The sequence below is a fragment of the Coloeus monedula genome (genome assembly GCF_965178545.1).
Source record: "Coloeus monedula genome assembly, chromosome: 3".
Classification (NCBI taxonomy): Eukaryota; Metazoa; Chordata; class Aves; order Passeriformes; family Corvidae; genus Coloeus; species Coloeus monedula.
In genome coordinates this window covers 654,850-678,818 of record NC_138783.1, presented here as the reverse complement: position 1 = coordinate 678,818, position 23,969 = coordinate 654,850, and the positions used below count along the sequence as shown (strand labels likewise).

Sequence of the window (23,969 nt, the reverse complement as noted above, 5' to 3'; positions counted from 1 at the left end):
CCGTTCAAGGAACTGGGCTGCTCTTTATAACATTTTGTCAAACTTCAAGCTTGCCTCCTAGAGGCCAAGGAACACATGGAGGTTAAGGAAAGTTGTGACTTTCTGCCCCTCTCAGTTTTGGCCTGCAAGCCAATTAGAAGGGACTAAATTGGGCCGTAATTTTCCTTCTCAGGAAAAAAAAAGAAGAGGCAAAAAATTCCAAACTTGACCACTCCAATTCCTACAGTCATTTATAGCAGAGAAACTTATTTCTGTCTCTAGGCCACTGAGCATTAACATTTCAGGGCAGGGAGGCTACTGGCCTCTGGTCTTTAAAGTGCAGTGGAAATAATTTACCAATAATGGGTATCTGCGCTAATTACGGGTTGTGACGTCCCACTGTGCTTCCTGTGAGTCCGTGGTCATTTTTCTGCAGAATTCCAGGTGGCAAATGTAGGTTTTGGAAAGAAAAATGCCTTGGACTTGCCACCTGCCATCTGTGGCTCTTAGCATGCAGACAGGACATAGGGGTTTATTCAGAAAGCACATGACAGGTCCAAGCCCAGCTTGGTTCTTGGTTCAAACACCTTGGAAAGATTGATTTTATGTTCCTGTTGGTGCACATGATACAAGCAGAGCACAAAAGGAGATGAGGCTGGGGAAAGGTTTAGGGTACAAACCATGTATGCAACGGACACAGTAAGTGAGATAATTACCTCTTCTCGAGGCTTCAAAGCTATCGAAAAGGTTAATTCTCTGGATGTCATAGGTTAATGTGGTATTAGGCATCAGTGTTCTGTTTCTATTAATGTTGCTGACAGCAAACTTGAAAGCCAATTCTTCAATATTAACAGGTTCGTTTTCCACAGTTTCGAATATCCCTCCTGTTGGAACAGAGATAAATGAGAAGGATTATTCACCTCTTAATCGCCGCCCATAAAGAGAGGAAAATAAATCATGAGCAATAGCTTCTAAATCATGAGCAATAGCTTCTGAGCCTTCATCAAGGCAAACCTGATGGCTCTTCAAGGCACTACAGCAAGAGCACAGTGGATCATTAGCTTTTATCTGCAGTGGCACTGGGGTTAACTCAGTATTATGAATGTTGCTCCACAAACATCTGGGGAAGCCAACGCGTGTTTATTATCGAGCCTTTTCAGAGGAACACTTTAAATGCTCTGAAAGCTTCCATCCAGCTCCTTTCTAATGAAAGTAGGGATGAGCATGGGTCTTGTTCCCCCTGCTCCAGTCTAATCTACATTTGGAGGTGAAACTTGGACGTGTGGATGTGTTCTGAAGTGTTCCTGCACATCCTGGCGGAACAAGATCCACTGAGGAGTTTGAGACCACACGGGCTGGGAGCCTCCCCTCGAGCTCTGTGTTTCCTCTGGTTTGTCATAAACCTCGGGCAGGGCTGTTGGTCATTCCTCAGTTTGCTCAGGGGCAGGGGAATAGTTTTGCTTTCCAAAAGAGGGCTGTAAATAACCAGCCTGAATTTTGGAAGCATAATGAATTTCCCTGGAGTGTATCCTGGGATGGGGAACGTGTCTCAAGGCCACAGCCTGTCCCAGTACACTGGGATGTCTGCTCCCTCCAGCCTCTAGAGACCTTATTATGCCAGCAGCACATTCCTGCTGTCCAGGGACACTGGGATTTGAGGAAGGCACAGCAAACACAGCTAATTAAAAAAAATAGCTCCTCTAAGCAGCAATCTCCAGCTTCAGTGCTTGATTTTGCAAGTATAATTTACTCATTTAGTGCAAGTCACTAGAGAACACTTTGGATTTCTCACTTACGTATTTCCCCATTTCCCCAAGTGAAATTTGAGGCCCATCTCTTTGTAATTCCTGGGCATCTGAACACATTCAGCTCATGAGCTGCAATTCCTGCAGTTTTGATGTTACCCATGTAGGAACAGTGCAGTCATTAGCTGACCATCAGAAATGGGAACATGCTGGAATTAAAACCTGGTTTGAATCTTAATCCAGCAATGAAAACCCTGCAGTTTGCCAGCCCCAGCCTGGTAATGTTATCCCTGGCTCCTGTGGAATAAACGGCATTATTTTATCTCTTGAGCGTCCATAGAGCAGTGCCTTGACGTGGCTCAAGCAATCTGCCAACTTCAGCCATTTTCTTCTTCACTCCATGGATTCCTCATGCAAAATGTGCAGGTATCAGAACCTTTGGGATTTCTTCCCTCTCCCTCAGAAAACATTCCAGTGATTACAAAAGAGTGCGATACACAAAAACAGCCCCCCAAAAAAGCCTAATTGCAGGATTTGGAACCAAAACATCAAGTGGAATGCTAAAAGCCAGGAGGATTTTCCAGAGCTGCAAACTCCAGGTCACCTGGAGGGAAAAAATCTGAAGCCTGTCCTTTCAGATCCAGTCCTGTAATTCCTCATCCCAGTGATGATCCCAGCAAGTTTAGTGGTTAAATTCAATTCTCTTTCCCTCATTTCACCCGAGGAAGACAATTCTTTTCAGTCAGCTGCAGTGCCAGCCTGGGCTTGGGCCAGAAAGTCCCACTGCTGAGTTTTCCTTGAATCCTTGCTGGAAGCAGCAGAACATTGCTCCATCAGGGAGGGTGGATGTCACGGGTACAAGGGACAGCCTGAGATAACCTGGAAATAAGGGTGTCCACAATGCCTCCCCACTTCCAATAGGATGAGTATTTGGCCATTTGATCTTGGCAAAAAATGCCCTCCACCTCAGAAATTATTACTGTGCATTCCGTCCCTTTCTGCTTTTTTTTTGTTAATTAAAACTACTTCATCCAACCGCCCTCATCCAACCGCCCTTGAGGCAACCTTCATACCTGGATGTATACAAGCACTTCCTCATTCTAGGGCCAGAACTATTTCCAGCCTTCTAATCAGCTGCCTATTAAATGAAGATTAATTTTAATTGCTGTACAACCAGGAACTATTTATACTTCATTAGCAGAATTCCGCAGGATTTTTCCTTTTGGAAAAGAGTAAAAGCTCACTGGACAGCAGGAGGGCGGGGAGGGAAAGGAGGAGTGATGGAAAGAGGGGGGGTTTTGTGTGGATGCGTTTTCTGAGCAAACTTATCAGAACTCTGCGCTATCAACACACTTCCATGTGCCTTTTGCACACATGAACGGAGCAGGAGAGCACCCACAGGAACTGTGATTGCAGGCTTGATTTGCTGGTGACATACCTCGGATAAAAGATGGAATCCCAGACTGGGTTGGGTTGGACGGGGCCTTAAAGTTTACCTCACTCCACCCTCTGCCATGGACTGTGCCTGAGCTGGGGGACATTGCATTAAAAAGGCTGGGACTGCACCTATTTGAGCTTGATTCTTCTGTTCAGGCCTATTTGTGTAAAAAGGAGTTGAATTACTCGATAAATCTGCATCACAAACAAGCTGTGCTGCAGCATTTTCACCCATACATCCCTACTGAAATCCAGCAAGTCCATAAATAGTCTCTTCTCCTCCTTCTGCTGGTGACTGACAGCCAAGCTCAGAATTTATTGTAAGGCCCAGGTAAAAAGAAAAATGGCAGAGTAAGTGACAAGTTTGATGAAGAAGCAGTTTGTCAGATGATTCATTTAAATAATTACTGTACAGCATTTTAAAAACAAATTAACCACAGCATTATACACAGGAAGGAAGGAAGGAAGGAAGGAAGGAAGGAAGGAAGGAAGGAAGGAAGGAAGGAAGGAAGGAAGGAAGGAAGGAAGGAATTCGGAAGGAAGGAAGGAAGGAAGGAAGGAAGGAAGGAAGGAAGGAAGGAAGGAAGGAAGGAAGGAAGGAAGGAAGGAAGGAAGGAAGGAATTCGGAAGGAAGGAAGGAAGGAATTCGGAAGGAAGGAAGGAAGGAAGGAAGGAAGGAAGGAAGGAAGGAAGGAAGGAAGGAAGGAAGGAAGGAAGGAAGGAAGGAAGGAAGGAAGGAAGGAAGGAAGGAATTCGGAAGGAAGGAAGGAAGGAATTCGGAAGGAAGGAAGGAAGGAAGGAAGGAAGGAATTCGGAAGGAAGGAAGGAATTCGGAAGGAAGGAATTCGGAAGGAAGGAAGGAAGGAAGGAAGGAAGGAAGGAAGGAAGGAAGGAAGGAAGGAAGGAAGGAAGGAAGGAAGGAAGGAAGGAAGGAAGGAAGGAAGGAAGGAAGGAAGGAAGGAAGGAAGGAAGGAAGGAAGGAAGGAAGGAATTCGGAAGGAAGGAAGGAAGGAAGGAAGGAAGGAAGGAAGGAAGGAAGGAAGGAAGGAAGGAAGGAAGGAAGGAAGGAAGGAAGGAAGGAAGGAAGGAAGGAAGGAAGGAAGGAAGGAAGGAATTCGGAAGGAAGGAAGGAATTCGGAAGGAAGGAAGGAAGGAAGGAAGGAAGGAAGGAAGGAAGGAAGGAAGGAAGGAAGGAAGGAAGGAAGGAAGGAAGGAAGGAATTCGGAAGGAAGGAAGGAAGGAAGGAAGGAAGGAAGGAAGGAAGGAAGGAAGGAAGGAAGGAAGGAAGGAAGGAAGGAAGGAATTCGGAAGGAAGGAAGGAATTGGGAAGGAAGGAAGGAATTCGGAAGGAAGGAATTCGGAAGGAAGGAAGGAATTCGGAAGGAAAGGAAGGAATTCGGAAGGAAGGAATTCGGAAGGAAGGAAGGAAGGAATTCGGAAGGAAGGAAGGAATTCGGAAGGAAGGAAGGAAGGAATTCGGAAGGAAGGAAGGAATTCGGAAGGAAGGAAGGAATTCGGAAGGAAGGAAGGAAGGAATTCGGAAGGAAGGAAGGAAGGAATTCGGAAGGAAGGAAGGAATTCGGAAGGAAGGAAGGAAGGAATTCGGAAGGAAGGAAGGAATTCGGAAGGAAGGAAGGAATTCGGAAGGAAGGAATTCGGAAGGAAGGAAGGAATTCGGAAGGAAGGAAGGAATTCGGAAGGAAGGAATTCGGAAGGAAGGAAGGAATTCGGAAGGAAGGGAGGGAAGGGAAGGAAGGGAAGGGAAGGAAGGGAAGGGAAGGAAGGGAAGGGAAGGAAGGGAAGGAATTCGGAAGGGAAGGGAAGGGAAGGGAAGGGAAGGGAAGGGAAGGGAAGGGAAGGGAAGGGAAGGGAAGGGAAGGGAAGGGAAGGGAAGGGAAGGGAAGGGAAGGGAAGGGAAGGGAAGGGAAGGGAAGGGAAGGGAAGGGAAGGGAAGGGAAGGGAAGGGAAGGGAAGGGAAGGGAAGGGAAGGGAAGGGAAGGGAAGGGAAGGGAAGGAAGGAAGGAAGGAAGGAAGGAAGGAAGGAAGGAAGGGAAGGAAGGAAGGAAGGACGGAAGGGAGGAGAAATCAGTGTTAACTCAAGATATAAAGATGTTCCAGGAATGAAGCTGTTACTGCTGAGCATAAAAACAAGCACTGGCTTTCATGCTGGGCTGCTGGTAGCACTTAGGTGAGAAAAACTGTAAATTTTTGAGTCCTCTCTTTCAGTTCCCTCCTCCCTCAGTCGGAGAGTGAATCCTCCACAGCAAACCGAAGGCTGCTGAGTCCTGGTCAGTGGCAGATCTGACTTCTCACTTGCAGCACTTCATTTGCAACGTGATTTCTTCAAGGATGAAGGAGAAAACCCTTATCTGCCCCTCCTTGGAATCCAGCCATGGAAGGTAAGAGGGAATGACAGCCTGGGTGCAGCTGCTCTGCCAAAGGGGGCTGCGCCACGTGAGTGAGTCAAAGTGGCACATGGGGCAAAGCATCAGCTCCATTCACTCTCTGAGCACAAACACACCCCACAGCAAGGAAAATGTCACAACTACAGAGCACACTTCAGCAGGCACACCTGGAAAAGCTCCTCCAGACCTCCCGGGCAAGCAAATATTTCCATTGCAAGGGGTCAGCAGGGACTGAGGGAGTTTCAGTAAAGGTCAGGGCTGAATCCATTCCCAGAGGAGAATATTACAGTTTATGACTCTTTCTAGCTGAGGATAAACCCCTGTTTCTACATGGCTGATGCCCAGATTTCCTGTGCTGGCTCAAAGGAGGAATTTTCCCAGGCTGAGTGTCAGCTGTGCAGCTGGGGAGCTGCTGGGACACGGGATAACACATGGAAGAAGCGATGTGGAAGCACAGGGACTGTGGGATGCTGCTCCATCCTTGAGCTGGGAGCCACTGACAGGTCCCAAAGGCAGCCCAGGGCCACGACAGGCAGGGGATGTGCTAGCAGGGCTTCCAGAAACATCTGAACATCCATTTCCTGCAGGGATTCCTGCTCAGAGAAGCCTCGCCTCCTTTCCACAGTGAACCCTGGGAGGTCCACGAGAGCTCATTAAAAGCCACCTGTCAGTCACTGAAGGGAAAGGAGAGCTAAAATCCTGATGATGGTGAGCTCTGTGCTGCTGCATTCCCCAAAGAGAAGCTGGTGGTGGTGCCAGGTTAATGTAGGGGGTTCATAAAGCCAAACTGACACACGGTTTGCCCTTGGGCTCTTTGAGAGGGGTATGGATCCCATGAGGGCCTGGAGCACACACCCTCAGTGGGGCTGAAGGCTCAAAAAGGAGCAGGGCACAGCAAAAGAGTGCTGAGGAAGATTATTTCCTCCAGGTAATTCCGTCTGACAGAGTCCCACTCGGACCGAAAGCACCTACTGCTGGGAACCCACTCCAAGCAAGTTTTTCTATCCTTACCTCTTAGCAAAGGACAGATTCTCCTGTGCCACATGGTGTCCAGCTGGGAGCCAGTACCTGTGCACTCAGCACACTCATCTCCCCAGAGGAGAATTAAAGAAGTTACTGCTCACAGTTTAGCAGCATCTTCCTTGAAAAATTACCTCTCTGGCAGTGAAAGCTTATCCAGAAGTTGGCTGTTGCCTCTCATTTAGACAGACCCATACGCGGCTCTGTGATGTGGATGTGCATTAAGAGTTTCTCAGGAAGAACGGGGAACAGCCCCAGTCCTGTCACAAGCAGCAAGTGCAATTCGCATTTGCCCATCCTGCAGGCTGCAGCGGGTTTGCTCCCCGAGGTTCTCATGGAACTGGGGCCATGTTTGGCTGGCAGAACCCACCCTGAGCCCATCAGCATTCCGTGCACGGGTGGGCTGAGCCTGCAGCAGCCCTCAGAGTGAGGAGCTATTATCATCCTCATTTTACACACAGTGGAGCTGGGAGCCACGTTCCCACCGCCATTCCCTCTCCAATCTGTTCAAAAGCTGCTTTGGAAGCCTTCCATGCGTCGTGCTCTGTTCCTGCCTCTTCCCACCCTCTCCAAGCCCCTGGCCCTACCTTGGCATCCATCATCCCTGCCTTGGCCAGCCTGGGTCCTGGCCAGCCTGCCCCCAGCTCTCCGCCTCCGTGCTCCATCCTGCCAGATGTCACTGCCATGCCCTGGCTCTGCCAGCTCTGGGATCACTCCCCCTCTGTGACTCAGCACCCACCTGTGCGCTCCTGCTTTTAGGCTGCACTCAAACACAACTCCCAGCCCCTGCCCTTGCCCTTCCTGCCCTTTCCCCTCCTTGTTCTCAGCCATCAGAATCTCGAAGAAAAGATGCTGAGCACGGAAAGGCGAATAGCCCGCTCTGGAACCCGCCTGGATTTCTGCCTCCCTCACCCCATGTCTGCAGCTATTTGCTCCCTGTCTCTGTAGACCGAAAGCTTTGCAAGACATTAAGAAATGTTCAGCCAAACAGAATAATTTTTCAAATGTAATAAATGCAGGGCTGGCTCTGGGGTTGGGGTGGTGGTTTAATTCTCAATCACCTCTGACTCAGGGTTGATGGTTTAATTCTCCTTTCTGTGGCTGTGAGGAGCTGAAACCTGGGACAGGCTCAGGACTCAAACCCTGACCAAGGGAGGGGATTAGCCCCAAGTGTCAAACTCAGCAAATGGGATTTTTTAAAGAAGACTAGGCTTGTTTATAGCAAGGTCACTGCCTATTTGACAAGCTGGGTATCTCCTCTGTTCCCAGCTGCCTATCCAACATCCAGCTCCGTGTTCCGGATCTGGTTTTACTCCAGCTGCTTTTGTGAAGGTTTTGCTCCCAGCTGTAACAAGGCTGCTCAAAATTTGCTTGATTTTTTGCTGAACTCTCAGGAGGACTTGGCCTTTCTGCCCTTTTCATGCAGCATGGCTGGTGCTTAACAACCAGTGATGAAACTGCTACAAATCTCACTTTGGCCTCAGACACGTGCGGGCTCTGCGGCTGCCCAAGGGCTGCAGCCCCTCACGAGGGGTCTGAACCTGTCACCCAGCACAGAGGACAGAAAAAAAGGGCTCAGTAAAAATGGTACAGCATTTCTCCACCCAAAACAGCCCCTGTGAGAGCCAGGGCAGCTTTTTATAATTATCTGCACTCCAGAAAGGTGCATTCAGCCCTGATTTGATCCTTTGGAAAGCAGAGGGATAAAAATACTTGTGCGTATGTATAGGTAGAAGAAGTTGAGCTTATTAAGATACAAGGATCTGCCTTTTCCAGTGGGAATTATTTCACTTCAGCTTGTGAGTGGAGATATTTCCCAAAGGCACAATTGGCATGATTCATGTTACAGAATTTCTAACTGATGACCTTTTTCTTTTTTACTAACAGGGAAAAAATCTGGTTGACCTGATTTAGGTATCTCTTGCAACACCAGGCAGGAACTAAAGTGTCGTTTAGAGGTGCAAGCTCTCAATTTGGTAAAAGTTTTAAAACTGTGTCCTTGCTCCTTTGTTTTTTGTATTTCCCTCTGCCTGCACTATGTCATGGCTTGTGGGCTGTTCCAAACACTTCTCCCGATTCCAGCAGGGTTTGATCAAATTCCCTCACGGCTGAGCATTCCTCCCACCATGCTGTAACAACTTAAATAGTCCCACTGGCAAAGAAACTTACTTTCCCGAGTCCTTTTAAATCTTTCAGAGCCCTGCTTCACAGATCTGCTTTCCCTCAGTGTCTGTATCAGAGGATTTCCCAGACATCCTGACACATTAATTGCTGATCATGGGCAGGGCTACAGGGTGCTGCTGGAAATGGAGGGGCAACGGGAAAGCAGAGGGGAAGGGACAATCAGGAAAAAAATCAGTGCTTATATTGAGGAGTAAAGGAAGGGGAAAAGAATTTGACAGAAATAAAAAGCAGAGGAGGAGAGTGGACAGCAAGCAGGTGGGATGAAGACTGACAGACTGATGGCACTGAGCTGCAGGCATTGGTGGAATTTTTATTTACTGCTTTTATCTAAGTCCATTTATCGAATGCATTCAATTGCTTACAAATATAGTGAGAATTTTTGGCAGATTGTACCTTACGCTTGAGGAAAGCTCAAACCAAACGAAGCTTTAGAGCCCCCATCTAAAACAACAGCAAGGACAATAGAACTCTGAGGGGTTTTGCCGCCTGATTTTACACAGGCACCCGGTTTAACCAGGAGGATATCTGTGCGAAAAGTGCTTTGCACTGTCCTTTTCTGCAAGAGGTGACACTCACAGAAAGCAGCAATACATGCAGGGTTTTCTGCACTCTGACAGCAGATGACCCCTGGAAACAGAAACATTCACTCGACTGAGCCCTGGAAAGTTACTCCAGAGAGGAGCCCCGAGGGGAGAGAAGATGGCCCCACTGCAGAGCAGTTGTGAGTTTCATTTGCAATGGAACTGCTTCAGGATGAGCCATTTTTCTCCAGCTGTTAGCCAGGAATAGAAAGACATTTCAAAATCCAAGACAATGCTTTGAAATGAGCGCTATTTAGCAAACAGCGTTTTTGTGCATAAATGTCAGGGTTATATCTTTAAAAATGACACAGTCTGTCTTTTCTTGAGTGCCCATTAAGCACTATTATCTCTAAGAGGCTTAGGAACATAAGGTCTTTATTAAAGCTGAAGAAATCCGAGTTTATCCTGAAAAAACATGGATAAAATCAGATCGCAGACTGTCCCAAAGTACATCCCTTCCAGCGAGGAGGTGCTGGATGGAGGTTGGGGTTGGCAGGGGGACGTTTCAAGCTCTAACTTCAGTCTTGGGCTGTTCTCTTTGCAATTGCAGCGGCTGCAGGTGCCCTGAAGGCAGAGGTGCCTGTCCAGCCAGGAATGATGGACATGGGGATGCCTGGAAGTCCCAGAGCTGCAGCAGGTCCCCCATTTGGAGACTGCTGGGCACACTTTGCACCTTGAACTGTGCAAAAAATCGTGTCCTGATCGAGAGTTAAAACATTAAGGATCCCAAACAACAGCAGCCCCTGCTGTCACACCCTCTGCACGAGGCCATGGGGAATTTTGGCTTTGCCTTCCATCCCAAATGCAACAATTGATGATGGCAGATTTCTCTGAGGCTGGAGTTGCTCCTCTCACACTGGAGAAAAGGCGCAAAATCATTCAGCTAAACTGGAGAGGACTTTGCCTCTGTCCCCACCCTTCCTTCTCCCCAGATCATGCCAGGCCTGGCATTAAGGAGGGATAAACCTGAAGTTTAAAAATAAAAACTGCAAAGAGACATAAGTGATTTGATTGGTTTTCAGTATAAGAAAGAAATCCCCCCCTTTAGCTTCTCTTGGCACAGAGGGAGGATATAAACCCAAATGTTACCAGGTTTCCCGCTGAATCCGTGGGTTTGGTTGTCCTGAAGGTCCAGACATGTATTTGGGGTGGGGCACTCCATAGTTTGGGGGGCATGGGGAAACTTGCAGGTTTTGCTCAGGATTTCCTTTGAACCTTACAGCAGCATATTGTCCCATGCTGCTGCATTGTTCTGCCTCCCTTTAACTGGCATTCATGCAGTTTCATCCTTAAATCCTCAGGTATCAGGAAGGAGCACAGAGAAAATGGGCTGCCATTTTCCTAAGCAGGGCATTATTTATCTTGCAGCCTCAGCAGCAGCTGGCTTTAAGAAAACCAAGGTACATTTTCAGTCCTGGGAAGTGTAATGTCTGAGGAGCTCATCTGAGATGATGCTCTTAAGGGCGGGGGGGTGCAGATTTTGCCACAGATCCACTCTTACGAGTAATGTTTAATCAGCACCTGTGCTTTGAGCTGCCACATTTCCTCATAGTAATGATCTTGAAAAGACACTTACTGGAGGTGCCTGCAGTTTAAAGCTTTCTTGGTAATTATCAATCTGGAACATTTCTATTCCTCAGTCTACCGAGGGCCATTTGAGTCTGAAAAATGCCTTGTTCACTGTCTACATTTGCAAATATTAAAGCACCAAGTGTAAACAAAACATGGCTGCACCTGATGACAACTTTCCATCAAGTGCTAAATTATACACCTCCAAGAGAAATATGGAGTGGGAACCCAAACAACTCTGGGAACACTTCCTTCTTGTAGTGCTTCCCTCAAAAAGAACTTAGAGAATCCCAGACTGGTTTGGGTTGCAGGGACCCAGTTCATCCCATCCACCCCCTGCCATGGCAGGGACACCTTCCACTGTCCCAGGCTGCTCCAAGCCCCAATGTCCAGCCTGGCCTTGGGCACTGCCAGGGATCCAGAGGCAGCCACAGCTGCTCTGGGCACCCTGTGCCAGGGCCTTGAGAGGCTCCTGCTCAAATCACTCAGGAGAGCTGTAAAAAGGGGGATCTGTTAGCAGAGACACTTTCATGGTGTGCAGGCAAATTTGGGGATGCCTGCGGCAGCAATGTTATATGCAGATGAATCCCAGCCACGAAATGTTTGACATTTGCACCTTGTGTGTGCACAGAAATGTCCTTCATGAGGAATCACACTCAGATTGAGACATTCCACTGCAACAGCTTCACTGGGAGCAGCTTCATCAGGAAGTATTGATGCTAATTAGAGATGGTAATTACAGTTATTACATTTATTGTGTTCAAGGTATTCTTAGTTGTAATTATTGCACTTATTGATAGGGAAGTTAGATATGTACTTTGGGAAAAAATGGCAGGAAAATCTGCTCCTGGATAATTTTACCCAGGGGTTAAAACTGTATTTAAACAATTAATTCAAAAATTAAATAAAGAAAAAGACAATTATCTGAAAAACTGGATTTAGCTTTAGTATTTTTAGCCTCATATCTTCATTGTAAGAAAGAAATTTCAATCAGAAGCCCATGAAATAACTTTGCCATGAAGAGGCAACTGTAATTAGTCCAGTGCGTAAAGATGGCTTCAATTCAATTAAGCATTTCCATAATTGATGAAAGAAATGATGGCCAATGTGTTACCACCAATCTCCTGACTGAACGACTTAAATTTCAAAAGAAAATCAAAAATTCAGCTGAAGGAGACACTTGATGTTTTTCCTTGCTCAGTTTTCCTCTGTGTGTGTGTCAGATTTCCCACTCAGGGTATTCCAGGATCCTGTGATTCCACATTTCAACAGGTTTATACTTTCGGGGAACTGGATTTTAAGTCTGTTCAAAGTGGCACTGAGGCCAATCTTCCCCTGAAAATCAATCCCACACGCACATTTTTAGCATCATCACATGGGCTCCAGTAAATCCAGAGCTGAGCAGGAAGCACAGGGAACACAGAGTCGTCTCTGGTTATTATTTTCCCTAACACGTAAGAAGTGTTTGTTTGTTTTTTAAAAACCAGGTCCAGTTTTAAACCCCAAATCCAGCAATGCTGCTCCTCACCCGGCTGCCAGCAACTCAAATCCACCCTGAAAGCTGGGCCACAGTCAGGCACAACTGGCTGGGCTCACTTTTGGGGTAAGGGCATGAAATCCAGCTGCTTGTTCATGCTGAGAGATCACTGTAGATCCTCCGATGCTCCTGCCTGCCCCAAAACTTCCTGAGATCCTGGAGCAGCAATAAACGCTGGCCAGGAGCTCAGACAAGAGGGGGACGCTCCTGCGGGGCAGGGCAGCTCGTGGCACACTTGTGTGTCACAGCACAGAGAGAATTCTGTGCTCTCAGTGCCAGCACCAGCCTTGCTCTCACTCCATGTTTTCTGAGACACAGAACACGGAAAAATGGTCAAATTGCCCAGGGCAATACATTCCCTATGTAAATGGAATGCTGTGTACACGGCTCTTTGGGTGATTGTGGCTCCCGACGTGACATATGTCTAATGATTGCCATTGGCTGCTCTTGAGGGGGATTTAATTTAAGGCACTTACGGCACTGGGCTCAAATGATTTGCAAGAGTTGATTGAAGCTTATGTTTTACCCCGCAGCTTGTGCTCAGCTGAGGATCATCCGCTGCCTACATTGCATTTGTCTCCCGCAGGATCTCGGCTGCGGGCTCCTGCCACACTTTTACATCTCTGTACAATTGTCCAACCACTTCCCGGAGCAACCAGAACCTGCTGTAAAGTCAGATGCCTGAACAAAATCGCCCAATCCTGGTACTTGATGTTTTTATTTATTTAATCATAACGTCTTCAATTTTTAAAGCCACCATGGCAACAGGTTTTGGATATCTGGCTCCCATGAGAATTAGGAAGAACTGGCCATCCAACCTCTCAAGAAGCTTTTCAGCTCTCCACTTCTCTGTCTCTCAGCGCTCCTCCGTGAGCTGCTGATTGAAGGAATGTGTGGATTCAGAAGTGTCACCACCAAATTTGGTGGCAGCCCAAGCTTGGTGTGAGGCCGCAGCTGGTGGGGCCCTGGGCTGTCACATCCCATGACAAACCCACCCCACAGGTCCCTGCAGCCCCCAGGCCCCCATCCCTGGCCGGAATGCCGTGGGAGGGGAGTGCACAGCTCTCCCTGGAGCTGTCTGGGGCTGCAGGTGTGGTTTGATCTGCTATAGAAAGGTTTTCCATGAACCTCCCTGGCCTTTGGGCTGGCCCCAGCACTCCTGCTCTGGCCCTCAGCAGGAATACCGGGGAAATCCAGGGGCAGGTGGGGACCAGGGACAGCAGGTGAAGGTCACTAACAGAGGGAATGCCTCGTTTCCTGCAGCGCAGTTCCAGCTGGCTTGGAAAAGGCTGCTGAAGCAGTGCTAAGTTCATTATCAGAGAATCCCAGGATCACTGAGGCTGGAAAGCCCCTCCAGGATCACCGAGTCCCAGCTGTGCCCGATACCCACCTTGTCCCCAGCCCAGAGCCCCGAGTGCCACGTCCAGGCCTTCCTGGGACACCTCCAGGGATGGGGACTCCAAACCTCCCTAGAACCCTTTTTCTTACAAACCCAGTCCCCACAGAGAGGAGATTAGCACTCCCTCCTAGCCCAGGAACATTCTGGAAACACTCTTTTTCCTGAGCGGAAGGGAGCCACCTTGAGCTCTGTGCAGCATCAAAAGCCACTTGCTCAGAGAAACCTGTACAGAAAACCACCTGGGATTTAAGGGACCATTAAATAGAAACCAGCTAAATGGGCTTGAGAGGAGAACGAACACTAAGCTTCTTTAACTAAAAAGAGTTAGAACATGGGAGTGTGAAATCTCACACCTCTCTCTGTGTGGGTATCTCGTAACAGTTCATTCTGATTCTCCTCTGCTCCCTGATGATTATTACATCTGTCTTGCACAAAGTATGGAGTATTTCCTGAGACAAACCTTTGCCTTCATATCCACTGTAGCAAATGCCATCACTGAAATACTACATTGTTCCAGAGAAGGGAAGTGAGGGCACCCTGTAATTCACAGATGACACCAGCTGGGTGGGAGTGTGGATCTGCTGGAGGGCAGGAGGGCTCTGCAGAGGGATAGGCTGGATGTCAGGGAAAATTCCTTCCCCAAAAGTGGGAGCAGAGGTGGACTGAAGGTTTGAATTCTAGACAAGGCAGTAAAAAGACATTATTAGGCATTTAGAACTCATTTTTGTTCAATAAAGCTGCAGCAGGGAGTGGAGTTAGCTTATTAATATAAGAAATTGCTGCTGGTCCTTAACACATTTCGATCAATGTGTGAGAACTGGCAAGAAATGAAGAGCAGGAGAAAATTAAAAAGATCATCAAAAAGTTTCTGACTGACAAACTCCTGGTGCCTCCATCAAGTGTTGATTTGTGCAGGTGCTTTCTGGTGAGCTCCTGGAGCATGACTGGGATCTTTTCAAAGGGGTGGAGATCTCTAAAACCTCCTTTTGTGGCAACGAGGCCCCTTCTGAAGAGCGAAGGAGCGCAGATGGCACGGATTGGACAAGTCTGGGGGGAAAAACCAGCAGAAAAGCAAAGCAGCCGAGCTGCTAAAAGCAAATGCAGCTTCTCATTAGTGCAGGAATTGGCACAGGACTCGGAGGCAGCAAACGCTGCTGGACAAGCTTTTGGGAAAAGGTGCCCAGGAACGCTGTCGAGAATCCCCAGCTTCCTGGAACATCAGTGGAAAGGGTAAATCACAAGGTGTGATTTGTAAAATGGCTGGTGAAAATGACCTGATGGACAGCTTCCTTGTCCAAGGCATTTTTTTGGAAATCTAAATAAATAAATAAATAAATGAAAGAAAGAAATTAATCTCTCTCTCTGAAAGCCCCATGTAATTTTCACAAATATTTTTAGTGTGGAGGTTGTGCATTTTTTACACCAGGATGTAAAAATTAATTTCATGCTGCTCCTGCCCGTGAAGGAATGTTGCCACATGCCCTGCCTAAACCCAGATGAACTTGGGAAATTGTGACATGACCTTTACGCAACCTTCCCCATGACATTCGTCAAACTAAACATTAAAAATCAGGAGGGCTGTACAACAGCAGTGCAAACATAAATTAATTCATTTTCTCCCTCCTTTTTGTCCCACTGAAAATGGAGAGATGTGAGAAGCATCCAAAAGCCAGTGGAATTTGCAGAAGAGAAAATAAAAATTGTTTTCCGCATTTCACACCTTTGGAATATTGCTGATGCAGCCTTCCAGCAAGGAGGAAAAGGACATGGGGGAACCAATGGTTTGTCCTTTTATTTAAAACACAGCATTGTTTGGGCTTGCTTTAATGTTCTAGCAGTGAGACTGGTTTTTTCCTTAGCACATGAAATTATATTGTGGCACTAGGATGAAAAGCAGCACAGCTCAGCTAGAGGCTGTATGGCTCCATCCAGAGTGCCAAACACATTTCTGGTGTTTTCTTTTTTGCTTTTAGGGAACATTTTCTGCAAGTTTTCTTAACAACTCTTAGACATTGCTGCTTTAATAAAACCATCTCGTGTTCTGCAACATTTGGATAATGAATTGAGTGATGGAGCTGTCAGCTCTCTGCTGCTCAGCTGACCAGCCATCACACCAAGGACTCTTTGGCAACTGGGAGATGTTGGGTTTGATGTTTAATTCCCTTATTTCATCAAAGGACTTTATTTTAAAAGAGTATTTGAATCATGCATGTGCTGGAGATGTTCCTTATATCTAAATCATCTGCGAGCAGCAATGGGGTTTTAAAGATTAAATTGCTTAAAGATTTATTCTTCTTTAAAGAAATAAAGTTTTTCTTCATGTGGGGACTTTTGTTATGGAAGTGCCTCCTTTGCATTATTGAGGCTTGGTGGTGATTAATCGCAGATTTCCTCAGCCAGCAAAGCGCCCCTTGTGCAAAGTGTGCCCTGTGCTGCCGAGGCTGGGACCCAGCCCAGCCCTGCTGGGGCCCCTGCCCTGCACAGCACTGCATGCTCTGCTTTCTGTTCCTTTTTCAGCACTGGAAGTCACTGAGGAGCTCCACTGGGAGGTGGAAAGACAGGCAGAGGGACGAGCTCTGCTCCCTGGGGAGGTGATTACAGCACCCAACAGAAGAGTTTCATAAAAATAGAACAGGTTTTGGTGAAAACCCGATCCTGAGGATCACACTGAAGCTCCAACCTGCTGCAAAGTGACAGTCAGAATTATCCTGAGCTCCTGAGTCCCCTCCAGCCTCAGTGATCCCATGAACAGCCGGGGACCTTTTCTGGGACAGAGCCCCACGGTTTGGGAAGGGAGGTTCTGGCTGAAATAATGCACACTCCATGGAATCATGGAATGGTCTGGGTGGGAAGGACCTTAAAGCTCATCCAGTCCCCTGCCACGGGCAGGGACACCTTCTCTTTCTCTTTTTCCCTCTTCCTTTTCATTTTCCTATTCATAGACTCCCAGAGTGGTTTGGGTTGGAAGGGAATTTACGTTTCCCACCGAATCCATAAGAAAAGACCTCCAAGAGTGTCGAGTGCAGCCTGCCGGTGAATCCCCTGCCCCGAGGGTGTGGAACGCCCCATTTAGGGCTGCCAGGAGTGCCGGGGAAGCTCCACGGGCTCCCCAGGGAATGTTCAGACTCCAGCAATGCTCACTGATGTCACCGGTACTGCCACAGCTCAGTGCCGTGGGTGCCCAGTGCTGATGCAAACAGCAAAAAGCCCTTTTGCCTCTTTACTGCTGAACTCGCCTTTACACCCCAAGCTGGCCCGTCCTGACCAATGTCCACGTGGATATAGGAAATGCCTCGGATTTTAGGATGCTTTACGACTTGCAAACTATCCAATCCCATTTGCAAGAAATTATTCAAGGCATTAAGGCCCCAGTTTTCAGGCTCAGCCTCTGTGCCTGCAAGTAATTACAGGGACGATTTCCAGCAACCAGGGGCAAGGGCAGTTTTCTCTGTGTAGATCTCTGCCTGCCTGATTATCCCACAAAAAGATGGTTCTGTGCTATAAAATGTTCCCAGAATAATCTGTCTCTGGCAAATCGCTCCCATACGAGCCTGAGTTGAAGTCCTCTCGAAAAAGCCCCACCCAAAACCCAAAGTGAAGCATTAATTATACAATTACTCTCTATCTTTTTCGCAACAGTTTTAAAAATCTTAAAAATCTTTCTTTAAATACGTGCTTTATTGTTATCATAATTTCCCTGGAGTCTGCTGCACAGGCAAACTTATGGTGCATCACCTAAAAACGTCGCTGTGGTGCCTTTGGTACGCATAAAAAAGACAGATCTTCCTTCATGTTGTTCTAAAAACTATTTTCATGTTCCAGCATTTGGATTTATGAAGCATGGGCTATATTATATGACTTTATCTTAAAGTAGTAGACTTACAAAAAGTAAATAGGGCCCCCATTAAGTAAAAAATAAAAGGAACACAACAACCAAAATAAAAGGTATTATGTTAAAGGAGCAAAACATCAGGGGTTTTATAAGGCTTAATTTCCACTCTTCTCCATAGCCTTGGGACTGCTTACATCTAAATATTGTGAGTTACTCAGATTCACACCCCAGTCTGATGGAGGTTTTCATGCACCCCCTCCCCAGCAGTGCTGTTGAAAATGCAAAGGAGGCAGGAAGTGCTGAGGTGGGCTTTTCCCCACTATGAAGCCAGGCGAAGCTGGAAAGTCTTGTCAGGGCTGTTAACTCTCCTGGAGAAAAATAAAAGGAGTGTTTTGCAAATGCAAGTGATGCAATCCTTATCCAGCCAGGTGAGTAAATATGCAGCCAGTGAGACACTAAGGCAGCAAGAGGATGCTGCCTAATAAACCCTGAGGAGCTGAGATACTCCCTGCGCTGAGTGCTGCAGCTTTCACTCAGGTGTAGAAAAAGTTCTCTGGGCAAAATCACTCTGTATTTTCTGACAGATCCCCTTTTCTGACCCAATCACAGCAGCCAGGGCCCAGCTTCCTGGGCTAATCCACTCAGAAAAACAAGATTTTTATCTCCTGCTTATTAGGGTATCCCGCAGTGGTAGGGAGGCGAGAACATCCAGCAGGCAGGAATTGTGCAGCAAGATTGATTTATTTAATTATTTTACAAACTCCTTTATAGACTTTTTTCTTCATAGTCTAATTGGACAGAGGATCAACCCCCCCTTGGGGGTGATTGGCTAAAATCCTAACACATCCACTGTCAAAATATTTTTCTACTGTGCCATAAACAAAGCTCTGCAAGGTCGCAGGTGTTCATGGCTTATAGAACTCTGCTGAAAACTTCTGTGAGAGAGAAAAGTATCCCACGGGACTGGAAAGAAGCGAGAAAAATTCTTGCTAGCAGCAATATTTGTATCCACACCTGCTGAGCTCCCCATCTGAAACTTGCCCCTGTCCTTTTTTAATTGGGTGACCTTTTATTTTCCCAGAGGTGCTGGTAGCTCCAGTGAAATTTAACGCAAACACCACAGAGCTGATAAAGATACTGCAACATATGTATCCACAAAATGGCACACACCATAAATATACCGTGGATTTCCCAGGAAAAGCTATCACAGGGCAGGATTTAGTGGATGCATTCAAACTGAAATATGTGGAGTGGGACTCTGTTAACATTTTTCACCATATCCTCCATTTGGTACTACTGAAACTTCCATCAGTAGAAAAATGTGTTTAAAAAGTAGGAATTCCATCCAAAAAGGAGAGGGAATGTTCCGTAAAGTATTTGAACCTTGATAGTGTGCCCCACACAAACCATTTTTGGGTATTTTTACCAGAGCCCTCAGAGTGGGACCAGGCTGGAATTACCCTCACCGGCCTCACCTGGCCTTTCCACCTTCAGCTGCAGCACATCAGCCCCAAGAGGGGTTTCAGCTCCAGTCTGAAGGTTCAGGGGGAGAGCTGGGACAGGTTTATTTCTGCTCCCTGGCCTTTGCTCTCTTGTTGTTTGGATTTCCTGGACTAACTTGGCTGCTGAGCACTGGATGGGTTTTGTTGCTGCCATCATCTCGATGCTGCTTGCCTGCATCAGGAGCCCCACCTGTTAGAGCCCTCAGGAATTCATCAAGGACTGAAAGGTAAACTGTGCTGAATTGGGAAAGAATTGGGAAAGGAGAGGCTGAAAAACTAAATACCAAGGCAGCAAGGAACAGATAAAAGGGACTGTGCTGCACTGGACTAAAACCAATCCTATTATCAGAAAAGTGTGTGTGGAGCTCATGGACAGACCAGAGAAACCACTGTGAGGTCTCGTGCACAGCAGTTGCAAAATGTGTATGGACTGTGTTATGTGAAGGTTGTAAAATGTATAGGTAGAGCAGCCTGTAAGAGTAGGTACAGTGTGTAAGTACTGTGGTATGTGGAAGCTGTAAGAAGTACAAGTAAGTAAAAATGCAGAAGTATTGTTGTATGCATCTGTATAAGATAAGCAAGTGAAATGTATGAGTAGGTAGAATGGATCAGTAAGTAAGGTGTATAAGTAGGGTATGATGTCGAAGCTGTGAGCTGTGTGAGCACAGGGGTGTTTTAAACAAGAAGGAGTTTCTGTGTAATCAGATTGATTCGTGGATCAGAAGGTGTGAGTTCCTGCAGGAACGAATGTTTTGTTCAAAGTATATGTATGAAAAAGAATTGTTCAAAAGCAGAGGCTAAACTTTGTTGGAAGAGAAGGTTCCAGAAAGCTCCCACTGACTGAGAACACAATTTATTCCCAGATAAATGGGAATATGGGCATCCAGGGAAGGTTCCAGGTCCTCCTGCAATGCTGCTGCTCTTGTGAGCAAGGTGACAATGTGTCAGGGTGGCCCAGAAGCACAGCTGCCATCTCCTGAAGAAACTCTGACTGCCCCAGGAGGTGGCTGACAGAATTTCTTTGGGCTTTTGATGGCTGTGAGCTCTTTCTGTCACTAATGAAGGTGGAAGCTGACAGCTTGTTAAACAGGAATTAGTTCTCTTCTTTGACCTATTCTGAATTTGGGCTGGACAGAAAATGAGCTGGCAGCACTGGGTCGGGTCCAGGGGGGTGTGCAGGGCCAGGAGCATCCCTCCTGGGGCTGAAAGGTAGGAGGGCAACCTGCAGGAGGAGAAAGCCCTCCCAGACCATCCAGTCCCTGCTGTGCCCGATGCCCACCTTGTCCCCAGCCCAGAGCACTGAGTGCCACCTCCAGGGATGGGCCCTCCAAACCTCCCTGGGCAGCCCCTGCCAAGGCCTGACCACCCTTTCCATGGAGAAATTCCTGCTGGCGTCCAGCCTGAGCCTCCCCTGGCCCAGCCTGAGGCCGTTCCTTCTTGCCCTGGCAGGTTGATGATGTCCCTGTGGCTGGCATGTGTCCTTCTGCAGGGAGGCTGCTGCTCTCTTTCCTGCCCCGCCTTCTCAAGCTGAGTGCAGATGCCAGCTCCCTGCTGGGAGGGAGGGAAGGGGTAAGGCTTGTGACAGCCGGTGTTATCTTGTGGCTTCTGCCTTCCCCTGCAAAGGTCGCACAAACATCGATTAAATGGGTAACTTTTGCAATGTGCTAAAGCTGTGACACAACCCTTGCCTGCTCCTCACTCCCTGCTCTAGACACGGGGGAAGTGCAGCAAGAAAACTGGGGAATATTAAATAGCAACACTTTAGCCACAAGGATTGAAGGGCTTTTACAATTTTTTTCAGTCCTAGACATAGTGCAGGTGTTATTATGGAAATACAGTGAATTTGGGTAATGGTGTTCTGGGCAGTGTCCAGTTGCACAGTGTCCACCTGGAAGATGTTGGGCAGGGTTAGAGTTAGGCAGCCAAGTGCTTGCAGGAATTTGGAGCTGCCACTGGCCCCTCTGCCCTGCTCTGAACATCCCCAGGACTGGTGAGGCTGAGCTCAGGGTCCCCTCAGACCTCTCCTCTGGGCTTCCTTCCCCCCATCCCTCCTAGTTCAGTCTCTGACAAACTAAGAACTAAATCTGTGGTGTTTTGTTTCCTTTCCCTTGGTGCCCTCATTCCTTTCTGCCGTGGTCCCTGTTCCCAAAAAAGCCATTTGGTTTCCTTCTGTGCACCAGTTTGTTTCTCATCCCTCCTTTTATTCGCTCTCCACCTCTGTTCTTTTACCCTGCGCCAATATTTACTTTCCTTGCCAATATTTTCCTTCCTAAATCACTTTATTCCCTTTCCAGCCCATCCCAACCAATATTACTTTGAGTCTTACATTTTGTTCTTTATTCTTGCATAAAATTGAGGCTCCTTTCCTTAAAAGCCCTGGAGCGATAACAACTTCCACAACCTCCCCTCTCAAACCCTTGTTCAGCTGTTCTGTTCCTCCCCTTGGTTTTTAGCGCAGGCCATCCTTCTGTTCTTTTCATTTCACTCTGACCCCGTCCCCTTCACTTTTTCCCTTAAGTTTCCATCACTCAGCCACACCACCATTGCTCTATTTCCTAGCTCCATCCCTGCTGCAGCCCCACCTCTCTCCCCCTCCTTTTCCATGGGGATCCAATAGTTTGTTCCTTCTCCTGGCACTGGTTTTGCCATGGGTAGAGAGATCTTCATCCCTGCATCCCAAAGCAGTGTGTGCCTGAGGCTGGGTAATGGAACAGAGATAAGAGCCCTAATTTGCTGCTGTTCTCAAAATCTACTGCAGACAGAGATTCCAGCCCAAAAAGAGATTATAACTTTTAAAGACAGTACAGGCAGTCTATGACCATCAGGTCTGGAACTGTGAATTAAATGAACTGTCAGGTTCCGGACTCGCCAGCTTCTAATTTAGCCATAACTTAGTCAATATCAGACATAATTCCCCTTCTTGAGAAGTTATTAAAATTTTAATAAAACCAAGGAGATGCTAGGACAAAAGCATATTAAGATGGCATAAAGGTTGTGCCTACATATCATTAATTTAAAGGCAGATTAGCTGTTAACTAGAATGACTTAATTGAATATTTCCAAATATGAGCATTTTTAGATTCCCCTGGAATGCATTTTCAGCTCTGGGTGGCAAACGCAGAATACAAACAAACCAAACCCCAGCAGCAACAAACTCTTAATCTCCCACTTTTATAGCTATTATATAGCCATATGTGTATAAAAAGTCTGTGTTTGGGGGCTTCTTGAACCTCTATTCCTTCAATGAAGACTGGCAGCCATCAGAATTAGAAGGAACACTTTCAGTAAATTGCTTGTGCAGTTACCAAAGGTCTCTGGGTTCATTTCAGCATTAAATCACCCTCAGAGCCTGGGTTTGCCTCACATGTTCAGGCATCCTTTAATGACAGAGGAATTAACTGCCAAATCCTGTTTGGGTGCTTTTGGTTGGTTGGTTTGGGGTTTTTTTAAAGTATATTCATTTCATGTACCAAAATGAGGAATGATATGGGTTTGGCTTTTTTCTTTTTCTAGTGAGGTTGCTCATAGTTCTTCACCCGAGCCAAAAGTGAGTTCTCATTTGGACTGGATAAAGATCTCTGCCCTCATCCCCTCACCCCCACGTCTCCTGCCTTCCCACTTTCTGTGCCTGTTCTCTAGAACTGCCCCTAAAGGAAATTTCTGCCTCCTTCCACCTCTCCATACCCCTCCTCTAAAGAGCTACTTCCATTAATTCTGCTGAGAGCTTGCTCATTAATCTCTGGGATGCTGCAGGTGCATTTATTAATGGCAGGGCCCTGTTGAAATGTTGGGATCCTCTCTGACACATTAAGCCATTTTTAATTTGCTCCCAGCCTCTCCAGCAGACATGAGATAACTCTGGGGTCCTAAACAAGCCACAGTGACTTAGGAGGAAAGTGAGTGAGTCTTAATCTTATGCAAATGCCTGTTTAATTTTCAGGATCTTGGCACCATTTTAAGTGCTAAAAGTCATGGACTATAAAGAAAAAAGGTAATTTCCTGTTTGTTTAATTGATCTTCTGTAGCTTCTCTCCTGGCTGGTAAAGCCAGGTAATGGAATTTGCAATGTAAAGCCATTATTAGAAGTGCCAGCATGACATTTGATTAATCCAGGCTATTTAGGCTTAATAATACACACTTGACTTGTGTTCTGGAAGCAAACTTGCCTGCCACTTCCCCTCCTGCTTTTTAAACATGTTTATAAATACCCTTAGCATGATGAGACATGAACCCATTTCTTCAGGCATTGTTATTAGGAAGTGCTAATCCCCCCCAAGTGTGCTCCACCAGCAACAGGGTATTTGCTCTCAGATTTGCACCCACAGGCAACTTTTGGTCCAAGGATTCCTTTAGGGGACCAGTGCCTTCCTCAGGTCCCTACAGATCAGCTCTGGCACCCTCCTGAATGGCAGATTCCCAGGGAAAACCCAGGCAGGAGCTGACACTGCTCTCCCTCAGCGATGACTCCACTTTCTGACGTGCAGGGCTTGGATCCAGCAGGGAAGAACAGCATCTGTGAGTGTCCAGGGAGAAGAGGGGCCATTTGTCACCTCCCTTCCCTGGAGTGCCACAGCCAGCTCCAGGTCAGGTGGAGGTTTTGTCTCCACCCACATTCCTCCGGGCCCTCTCTATCACCTGCAGCATCTTTTATCTACCCCTGGCCCACTGCTAAAAATTCCTGTACGCTATTCCTGGCATTGTTTAACTCAGCAATGGACCAAGACATTTTTTCTTACAAAGTGCTTTGGGGTGTAAACAACATTTTTCAAGCAAGGTGCA

General features: G+C 47.0%; 1 protein-coding gene across 2 annotated transcripts in view; it reads right to left on the bottom strand.

Moving 5' to 3' along the window:
* Nucleotides 1–23,969, bottom strand: part of GRIK1 (glutamate ionotropic receptor kainate type subunit 1) — a gene marked incomplete at both ends in the record, with an annotated part of 109,446 nt that overhangs the window by 52,996 nt on the left and 32,481 nt on the right. For both annotated transcript variants that reach the window (XM_082277547.1, XM_082277548.1), the window contains one exon: nucleotides 696–863. In XM_082277547.1, coding sequence (XP_082133673.1) covers nucleotides 696–863 — 168 coding nt within the window. The remainder of the gene's footprint in view (nucleotides 1–695; nucleotides 864–23,969) is intronic.